The sequence below is a fragment of the Sparus aurata genome, chromosome 2 (genome assembly GCF_900880675.1).
Source record: "Sparus aurata chromosome 2, fSpaAur1.1, whole genome shotgun sequence".
Taxonomy (NCBI): Eukaryota; Metazoa; Chordata; class Actinopteri; order Spariformes; family Sparidae; genus Sparus; species Sparus aurata.
In genome coordinates this window covers 20,413,593-20,424,484 of record NC_044188.1, presented here as the reverse complement: position 1 = coordinate 20,424,484, position 10,892 = coordinate 20,413,593, and the positions used below count along the sequence as shown (strand labels likewise).

Here is a 10,892-nt window from a genome sequence, read left to right as displayed (position 1 = left end):
CCTATTGGTCGAGGGCGGAAATGTGTAACCAATAAGCTCACTGGAATTTTACTTTATTTTTATAATGAATTCTACGCTATGTGGACGTTTTTATGAAAGAAGATCAAACAGGGGAAGGACAGAAACACTCCACTGGTTTTTCCAATAAATTAGAATAGAAACTGTCTGTACGGGTGTTTTTATGTAACAACAACATGTCCAGCATCATTAACTTTTCCGCTACAGGGAAAACTTCAGACACCGTTTCCAGTCTACAGCGCCCCCTTCTGTCAGTCTGCAGGTGTTTACTAAAGATGTATCATGTTAAATGTCATTTGTGGTCCTAAGTGGTCAAAAGCAACATTATCAGGGTGAAATTATACTATACACATACGCCACTTATGAAAGGTTTTGCGAGTTTTGGAGTAAGTGGAGTTTTGTTTGAAATGTTATTGATTTATTCAACAACTTGCATTAAATCAAATTACATGTGATTTCATAAAGTGTCGGGCAGCCAGGTCCCAGACACTGACTCTGTCGTAATCACAGCCTATTGAAACACAGTAGCTTTACAACTATTCACTGAATCATGCAAAACAACTGTCCAATCATGCAGCACAGGAAATCAAAAATATTCTAAAGTGTGCTAATTAATGTAAGATCTGTAATATGATTGGAAGATCACAAATCTTTCTTTCAAGGAATAATGTTTTTAGATGTACAGGCATCTCAAAATGTTGTCAATTATCAGTCATCACACAACTGAAACCATTCATTGACAGCACTGGCACAAAATGTCAAGACAACAAACCTATGAAAATAAAACAGCAATACTGTTTGGACTTTAAATCACCATACGATATACAATACATTCAAGCAATACTACATTCACCACTGAGCCGAACGCTGTGGTCACAAGATTGGATTAGAGGACGTCAGTGGTATGATAATCCTAATGATCTCTATCCACAGCAAAGAAATGCAAAACAACTGCCATCTTGAATACTATTTACTTTCAAGTGACTGCAATCGAGCAATCATTCAACGTGCATCAGTGCTTCAACTGTTTTTGTAAAACACACATTCAAATTGTTCAAATTTCTTAAAATAAGGAGTTCAATTGCTGTTTACGACGACATCATCACATGTGAAAAGGGAACAAGAAACATTTTCTCTGTCTCAGTCGTTTTGTTTGATTCAGAGGAAAATCTAGAGACTTTGCAGCTACACATGAACAAACAACACAGCTATACAACATTCAACCTATTGTGTTTAAAAATATAAAACCTGCTTTTTACAGAAAAGTCCACAGTTTATCTGAATGTGCCTCTGAATTGTAAATACAAAGCAGTGGCTTGTCCCACCTCCGTACTTACACTGACATTTGAAATCTCAATGCAGCCGAGGACTTGTGTCTGCAGCGACTTTTTCAGCTGGCGCATATAAAAATATCTCATAACACATTACTGTATTATTGCATGTGAGTCTGATTAAAAAAAGAAAAAACAAACAAGAATCAAACCTCGACACATTTTAAAGCTTCTGTTGAATTAACATGTCATCAAAACATCAAAGTGTATTTGCTGGTGCACACTGTCATTTAATTGAAGGCGTTATGAAGAAAAATAAGTTCTCTACATAAATAAACTTTAAAAAACCTTTTCAAGTCAAAAGCCATCACTATATTAATAAATCCAAGACTGATAAGACTTGCAAACACTATATTTCAATGGCCATTTTGTCCCATTTTTTATAGGTAAATTGAATGATTGTGTGGTGCGTGCAGCGTGGGAAAACTCCAAAACACATCTCAAAAGGAGATAATAATGTATGTGTGTCCTTTAAGAGTATATTATGTAATTGTTTATGTTATCAGTACGACCACTGGTTCATCAAACCAGTGCAGGAAGCAAAACACGATGGAGAAACGTAGTGCGAGAGTGGCCCTGCTGGAATGCATGAAAGTAGGCGTGTGTGTGTGTGTGTGTGTGTGTGTGTGTGTGTGTGTGTGTGTGTGTGTGTGTGTGTGTGTGTGTGTGTGTGTGTGTGTGTGTGTGCGCGTGGTGGGGGGCCTGGTTTGGCAGGTCAGGTCAGGTTGAAGGATAATCACTGCCGCGGGGGGGAGTTGAGGTAGATTTTGGCAGGTCACTGGGGCTTTGAAATGCCATTCCTGTCCATAAAGTCTTTAAGCCTGGTGGGAAAATCTGTCATAACTCCTGTGGCTCCCAAGTCGAATGCCCTCTGGAAGTCCTCTTCGTCGTTCAGCACCCAAATGTAGACCTTAAAACAAGACGCAGACAAGCAGAGGGAGTAACACAAGGTTCAAGAATGCGCCTGTACTCTTTACAGCAGTGTTTGAAGTCGCTGTAGCCTATTTTTGAACTTGTAGGAACACTGGACATTTCCCGGTAACTGCTCTTATTGTAACTACAGCACAACACCGCAACCACAACAAATAGCTCTCAGCACGCAGATGGGCTCCGTATTGATATCAGTCATTCTTGAAGGTAAAGATGATACAAATAGAGTGACTTAAAGGGACAGTTCCTCTTACCCACAGTGCTATTTATTTATCTAGATTGTTTTGGTGTGAGCTGTCAAGTTTTGGAAATATTGTTGCATTCTCCCAAATATAAGTGAACTCGATGCTACTCGGCTTGAGGTGCTCAAAACGCCAAAACAGTACATTTTATAAACTGAACAGTAATATCTTTCCAGAAATCATGACCAAGTCAGTCAAGATAATCCACAGGCCTTCTTGTGAGCAATTTCATGTAGGAACTTTTTTTTTGCTACTGAACTACATTCACCAACAGAACCAATGGCGCAGAAGGAAACGTACATCAACTGATGGACGAGAGGCTTGTGCTCATGACACTGCGGAATGTAAACATCAATGCCGTTTGTCTTCTGATTGAGCTGCGAGATTAGTACACTTAACTTTTGTATATTGTTTACATAAGGCTCCAGATCAGAGAATCGTTGGGAGGTCGCGTTGCCAATGTTGGATGGATATTCAGCAGGCTGAATATCTGGTTGAGTCGCTGATGTGCTGGGGAGTCAGGAATGAGCTACAGCCGATGACAGCAGGCGCTCCTCATTTTTCTCCCTCATTCCTCTGCTGTTATTCGCAGTAGCTCTCTGAACCCAATCTCATCATGCATGTCTTTGTATGGATTGGGCACAATAACAGCCTTTCTATCACAACAGATTCACTCAAGGTGTTCAATATTTGTAACTGTGTCGTCCTCACTTTCTTGCTTTTTTTGCTGAAACCCAGTGCACAAACAACTTGGATTGTGTCATTCCCTTGTCACAACTTGCATCTGGTCATTTTGATTGTACTTTGTGACCCCTTGTCTCCATTCAGTAATGTAGCATGCAATGCTCAATGACTGCAAGACTCCTGATTACAAGACAGAAATGTGTGCAGTGTGAACAGTACAGTACAACTCCTTCTGCGCGATGATACAAAGAGAATGTAATTCCTGTATAAAGGTGCTCACAACAAAGTCTGTGGATTATCTTGTGTAAGTGGGTGGGTTGCTTTGTGTCCCACAAGCCCCGTGCCATCCAGTTCCATTTTATTTGAGAAAGGACAGCCGATATATCTAAAACCTGTTCACTTACACCAAAACAACCCTGACAAATAAAAGACACTACAGGTAGGAGGAACAACATGCATTTTTGATTTTGGGGTGAACTGTCCCTTTAACATTTACACAATTCTGTATATTTGTTCCCAGTTGCTATAAACTATGAACATGTCATCATTGGATAAACAGTTACAAAAAAAGCCAATTTATGTTAGCAAACAGCTCTGGAGCTCAAAGAAAGTACAAAAGTAGACACAACGTGCAGCCAATACATATTCAATTATTTGTGAGGATGACTATCGAAGGGGCATGACAGCAGTTTTACCTGGATTCCCCTGGCAGTCAGATGTTGAAACAGAGCTTTCCTCATCAGCAACCTGCAAAAGAAAAAAAAATACTCGTCTGCAGGGAGAAACTGAAAGTGTAGCAGAGCAAGAGAGAAGTGTAGCCATATAAATGTAAAAACACATTTTATAATAATGAAGTCTCAGAGTTCTTCCTTGTGTCTGTTTGACAAAATATTGGAACTTCTCAGGGAAAACACAACATACAAGGTTAATGCAGCTATACTGGGGTAGCTAAAGCCGTGAGTCTTAAACAAGCAGTACTCTGAAATTAAAATGGAGGGAAAAAAAAGGACAGAGTGATTTCATAACCTGGCAAATTAGTGACTTACCTGTCGGCAAGCCAGGTGATGATTCGCTGACTCCTAGTTAATCTGTTTGGATCTTTAAGTCTGGAAAAAACAAAAGAAACAACTTGTGACATCCCACTGATGTCAGTCACACTTGACAACAACTAGTGTCTGTGCAAAGTGAAGTGAAAAGCATGTTATCAATTGCATAAACTTCTAACTTATCACTGCTCTTTCACTTATTGGAAGTGCAACATGATCAGCTGCATTTACTCTGTTCGTGGAACAAGTTCAACGCATTTCCTGCTGAGATTCATTCAAAGACAGTAGATGCAAATGAAACAGGCTGGGAGGAAAGTGTCAAAAGTGTCAAGCATCAACGCTTCATCGCATAATTACTTGTCGAGCACATTAAACATAACAGATTGATGATACACGTACACAACTTCAAGAGTGTGTGAGGGGGGAATTGTAATTGTTGTTAATCCTTAATGAATGTTCAGCACGATAATCTGCTCTGCGACCTTGATCCTTACAATCCACTAACACACCCTCTCCAGACAAAGGGTGTGAATGTTTCTTTTAATAACTTCATTAGAGAGCGTGGTCGTCTTTCAGACAACATTGAGGCTCAGGTAACAGAGACAGAAAGGACACACGTACAAGCATCGACCACTAAATCTCATGCAATTTTTAAAAAACAGAAAATAAAAAACTACATTTAATTAAAGAAAACAAAAAAAACCCACTACAACACCAACTTCAAGCCAACTTTCTGAGAAATGTCCATGACATTCAGCCACATCTCTTGACCTTCATCAACAGATAAGATGATCTGGTTAAAAGGTCAAAAGATGTCGCCATAAATAGAAATGATCAACTTCTATTTTCAAGGTCCATAATTAGCGTTCCATTTTTCACAAATGTAGCAATTTGTGACAGTTTTTATGCACAAATCTGTTCATTCTCTGAAACTCACAGCACTTTGGTCAGCACTGTAAATTAAACAGTAGCTTTCTTCCTGTTTTGTAGAGTCTGGGGCCGAATTATACTTTTAAAACCTGTGACATTCATGTCAAACATACCATTTTTACACCAAACCTACAAAGTACGACAGTGTTTTAAACAGAAAAACCCGCAAAAAATAGGCGATTGACATCTTTCCCATTGCCAGTAGATGAGTATGCCTTTCTGTTTTTTTCAGGTGCATTGTTGTGATGTCATGAATGCACCTGAAAACAGGGAACAACAGAAAGCAGCACAGTGGCCAGAGATGATGTTACAGTGGTTTTGTTTTTATTTAATTTGCTTCAGTCTGTCTTTCAAACCCAACACTGATCGAACGATGCTTGAGTGCTCATTGAACAGAGCTGGATGGAGAGGTATTTCAACAGCAACCTCTGGAAGTTCAGCGTCATAGCATTGCGCAAGAGAGGGGTGAAAATAAGCATGTCCAGACAGGTGTCATGTTTGATTTCCATGATTTGAACCGATGATACCCATTCTGGGACTTAAGCCAAAGTAAAAAGGAAATAAATCACTATCCCTGTGAAGCAGGCCCCAACTTATCAACCCACACCACCACATGCTGTATGCTAGAAGACTGATACTGATCACCTCTGGTGGATTATTGCGTTACATTTGTATCTTAATGACAACTAGAATTGTAGTCATATCACCACATACTGAGTGCTGATGCATGTTGCTGTCAGAAACGTGTGTGTGTGTGTGCACCTACTTGGTGATAATAGAAGGCATGGGGATCTCCAGAAACTGCTCTTTGAGGGGAACAAAGGGCAGCAGGCCAGTGTAGAAGAGACCTAACAGCTGCAACACTCTGGGAAGGCTGAACAACACCGGAATATGAGGGTTCTACAAAACACAAACATAAGAACTGAATGTAAGGCCTTCTAAATGGAAATAATATTACTGGTAACAAGTTCTTTCCTTAAGGGAGATTAACTCTGACTGGAGTGAAAGTAAAGTGAGCTTTAAATTCATGCAATAACTGTACCTCTTTGTAACACTTCTTTACAACCTGGTTGCTGGCGTTGCCCCAGACAGTCAGATGCTCTCTGTCGTACTTAACAACCAGCTCAGACACCTGAAAGGATTAAATAGTCATTATTACAGAAACTGCATAAAATAGATGGTGCCCAGATGTGAGGCATGAATCAGATATTTGATGATGTCATGATATTGCTTACTGACAAATAACAACTACGGAAGAGCAAGCAGTCCTTTAAATTAATAAGTAAAAACTGCATTTTAATAGAATCAAGCCTCCTCAGTTTTTTTCTCCTCGTTTTAATGTCTGCCTGACTGACCTCATACATAACTTTAGATTCACTATGGTGAGCACTAATGCTGCCTTAAAGGACATACAAACAAATCTGATAAAACTAAAATAAAAAGAAAGACGAAATGTTGTTTTTAATACCAGAAGAAGAAACAACACAAGGAAACACAGAAACAGAGATAGACACACACACACACATACCTTTTTGATGAGCGTGTCATTGTTGACCTTGATGTCAATGTTAACAGGGGTGTTAGGAAATGCATCAAAAACGTCCCTGAGGAGAGGAATGCGTTTGTCATCTCCCCCCTCACAGAAACACTCTGCACAGAGAAAGACAGAGTCAGCTTCAGGTCAGACTCAATATAATGGGTGGCAGCACGCTGACCAAAGTGTATTAATCATCTTAAATGTGGCTTTTAGCTCCTTTACCACCAGATTTTAAAATCATCAGTCAAAAGTCAATTACATAAAGTCACTACATTCATTCACTAATGAATAGGCAAACATAATATTTGTGTATTCCTACACACAACCCCTGAGGACCATACTGACCAATGATGATGCTGATTTGAATCTGTGTGTCTGTGTGTGTGTGTGTGTGTGTGTGTGTGTGTGTGCGTGTGTGTTTGTGTGTGTGCGTATGTGTGTGTGTGTTCAATGTTAGCTTTGTAGCAGTCAAGTGTATGTGATGCTCACCTCTCTGAAAAGTTACACCCAGCTTGCAGAGGTATGGAGGGAGCTCCTGCAAAGAGCACACGACAGTCAGTGGTTAACAGAAAATAAATACAGCTGATAGTCAGAGCCTGTCAGGTCAGGTCAGGTCCTGTGGTGAGGGTGTTACCATTAAAGACAGTTAATATAGCAGAGACAGGAACCCAGGCAGGTCAAACCAAAATCTGTGTGCTTCTCTTTTCTTTGTGCTACAAGGCCAAAGAGCAGTAAAACCGTAAAGCTAATCTTCATTCCCACAAATGTCGTTTGGTATCAGTCATTTAAAGCTTCTCGGAAAACAAAGGTCACGTTTCATTAACCATCTTGTATAGGTGTAGACAATCAGAGATGTGAATCAACTGACTCACCAAAAATTTCTGATGGATCAGGTTTTTGTTAAGCACGCAAAAGTTAATCATGTGATGTATCTGGTGACTTACAGACCACCTAACCTGACCAAAGCACATGATCCATGAATGCTGCTGCCTCATTAACAAAGTCTATACACGGACATGACACATGACTGCTGTTGTCAAGTCTTTAACCTAAATATTTGTGGGCCTCTTGACATCAAAGATGCCCAAAGAGTTATGTTTGCATTCAGTGCGTTCTTGAGGTCTAACGGTTGAGAATATAACCTTCCTCATATAACATTTGCAACACCGATTTTTAAAGTATTTTAGGTCCAGCGTGTTTTCTCAGCGTGCAGGCTCCTTCTTCCCTGCCTTTTTAGGCACAATGTAGCATATCTCAGCAGGTCCCGCTACAAGAGGTATGAAACCCCACAGGGGGCCTTTGATAGAGATGGCAACATAAACAAAATTTCTATATCTTTAAGAATAATAATGTGATTTAACTATTATTGACTTTTTCTTTTTTTAAAGGTTGCCTAGATAAAGATAAAAAGGACAGCCAGATATTTGAAAGAGCTGGAAGCAAGATGAAAATATAGTGAAGGTGCATTTATTTCTCTGTGACGATGCAGTAACTCACAGCGTAGGCCAAGTCAGAGATGTAGGCATTGATGCCGGTGGACCTCCGCAAGTTGGAGTCATGTGAAACCACTACCTGTTCGTCTTTCGTCAGGTGGCAGTCCAACTCCAGCATGTCTGTGCCAAGTTGCACGGCACTGCAAGAACAAACACACAGTACACGTAGTGTGTTTAGAACTGAACCTGGGAGTATTCACTGATTATTAATCTCACCGACGAGGATACTGACATTAAACAAATAGATACCAACAGTGACTTTATCAAACATAGCACATATAAGCACAATACAATCTTAAACAGTTCACTTCACACTTTAGCAGTATACAGTCTGATGCTTTGACATGAAAAGTCAAGTGTGGATAAAGAGGAAAAACTGACCGTGGTCACAAACCGATCGCTACCGAGCTCAGATGACACATTCTGACCACAATCACAAGTACAAGCACCAGTTATGTTTCACACATAAATACAAAACTCAAAGAAAGGGCTTTGTCATTGTGACAAAGGTTTAAACTTACTGCTTGAAAGCTGCCATGGTGTTTTCCAGGTTTTCTCCTGCTCCTGCAGTGACAAAAAAGGAAAGCTTTTATATTTGCATTGCTGTGGGACATTATCCTCACTGCTGGAAAAGGCCAAACAGGGAAAACCATTTTGTTTTATGTGCCCTGCATGGTAAAGTAAATGTGTATGAAACTTTAATCGGTTTCCTATAACAACTACTGCAGGACACCAGACAATAAACAACAATGACAACCCTGCTGATGGTGGCACGGTAATAGAGATACTGCACTGTGGATTAAGTCACCAAACACTGAACAAGTGGCCCTATTCTTACTTTAGAAGTACGTAACTAGCTCTTAGTGAGAACTGAGAGTTGTCAAAATAACTTCTCCTATACTCTTCGCATAATTATTACCACAAACATATTATCCCTTCCTGAAAAATAACTATGCTGACTATCAAAAAATAAGTTACAAATTCAGTGAGAACCAGTGCGTTTTTCATCAGGGGGATGACAAAGAAACAGAGAGTAAGAGACAGAAAATCCAACGTGACACTTAAATTCAAAGGGGTGCCACACTGACTCACCTCCTCGATGGGAGATGTGCCTGCTGAGGAAAGTCTCTCTCTTCCTCCGGTGCAAAAGGCTCGGGCATTTCAGCAGCAGGGCAGAGGTCAGCACGTAGCCCGTTACCGTTGACAGGACATACACAGCAGCACACATCTCCGGTCAGTCAGCTGCAGAACAAACACAACCCACGTTTTAAGTTAATATCAACTGTGAAATGAAGGATTTCAGCAAGCTAACAGGCTGTGTTTGTTTTTTCCTAGATAGAGAGACACTAAGTTGAGAGAGCAGAGCGGGGCTAAAACGTATTTTTACAAATAATAAATGATTAAATCAAATTCCAAACATGAGAATTGGCCAAAGTAAGGGTTAAAATCTGCCTGCTTACCCTGACCAACAGCCAAAACCTCAAAGTATCACATTTAAATGGACATAAATGGAGATAATAAAATCTTTGAAGGTGAGGGTTGAATTCATACTTTACAAATAATTAAAAACGACTTTAAGAAAATCATCCAAATTACAATAAACATATTGTAAATCACACCCTGTTTGAGACCAGGTCTAGCTTGTGCATCTGAAGATTTACATGCAGGCACAAACGGAGGTTGTTTGATTTCCATACTGTGGGACAGAGAACCAAAGCAGCTTATCTCTCAACACATTTCTGCTGTTCAGAAATCATGTTAATTTTCCAGGTTTCATTTGGCACTGTCATTGTTTACTCAGCCTCTCATTCATTGACACTGGGACAATTTGAGCTGCCTTGTTTTCCGCGTTGGAGGAAGAGTTAACATTAAAATAAAATATTAGATTATATTAACGACATGGCTAATTTCTTCTTCACCACAACTATTACATGACAATAACGGCAAACATCTTACTCACGATACCGTACTAGCTAAAACAGGCTAACGTTAGCTGAGCAAGGGTTCCAACCCACAATCTTACCTTTGTCATCAAACTGTTTCAGTTTTCTTTCTGTTTTTGTGTTGACTCAGTTAAGTAGTCCCGGTATGAGTTAGTTGTAGTCCAGGAACATGTACAGCAAGCTACTTTATATAAAGATAGACCGATGAGTTAGTCTCTTCTCTTCTGCTCCAGTTGTATCTGCACCTCACAGCTGTCTCTGACCACATACACACCGGCCAGTGTGCTGTCAGCTGGCTGCGCATGCGCCGCCCCCCTACGACTGAACTTCCGCCCGATTATTTCAGAATAAAACCAAAGCAAATCGACAAAATAAGAGCGCTAACTACATTTCGGTGGAGAATTTATTTATTTATTTTTTTACCAAAACAAGTGTTAGTGCAGTGAGTTTTTCTTAAACTGGTAACTTAGGCGTGCTAGCATTAAGAATAACATTAAAAATAAATTGTACAGTTGACAATTAAAGTATATGCGTCAATCCAAAAATAAAGATAAGAATACTGTTGTGATGACAAATGCTTTCTTCAAAACCAGGGAATAAAAGATGTATAATATGCTTGTAACAAACTTAATTGAGTACAACCTGTAGCCTATTTCCTGCATATAGCCTGCCTGTATCTGTGCACATATAGATCTATCTCATAAAATGTCGCACAAAACATAAAATTACTAAATTACT

General features: G+C 39.7%; 1 protein-coding gene across 1 annotated transcript; it reads right to left on the bottom strand.

Annotated features, from left to right (window-relative positions):
- Positions 1-414: 414 nt before the first annotated feature.
- On the bottom strand, positions 415-10,460 carry gdpd1 (glycerophosphodiester phosphodiesterase domain containing 1). Its single transcript, XM_030407090.1, has 11 exons — positions 10,235-10,460; positions 9,304-9,453; positions 8,733-8,775; positions 8,216-8,351; positions 7,208-7,253; positions 6,710-6,831; positions 6,224-6,313; positions 5,948-6,081; positions 4,252-4,311; positions 3,901-3,952; positions 415-2,259 (listed from the first exon to the last, which is right to left on the bottom strand). The coding sequence occupies exons 2-11, from the start codon at positions 9,437-9,439 to the stop codon at positions 2,125-2,127; spliced, it is 954 nt and encodes a 317-aa protein (XP_030262950.1). The 5' UTR covers positions 9,440-9,453; positions 10,235-10,460; the 3' UTR covers positions 415-2,124.
- Between the last annotated feature and the right edge of the window lie 432 nt (positions 10,461-10,892).

Excerpts from the sequence above, each read along its gene's own strand:
- gdpd1 (XM_030407090.1), bottom strand. The coding sequence starts at position 9,439 with ATGTGTGCTGCTGTGTATGTCCTGTCAACGGTAACGGGCTACGTGCTG. Across the intron at positions 6,082-6,223 it reads TAAAGAAGTGTTACAAAGAG|AACCCTCATATTCCGGTGTT; the intron begins GTACAGTTATTG and ends TGTGTTTTGTAG. Across the intron at positions 4,312-5,947 it reads ATGCCTTCTATTATCACCAA|ACTTAAAGATCCAAACAGAT; the intron begins GTAGGTGCACAC and ends TGTTTTTTCCAG.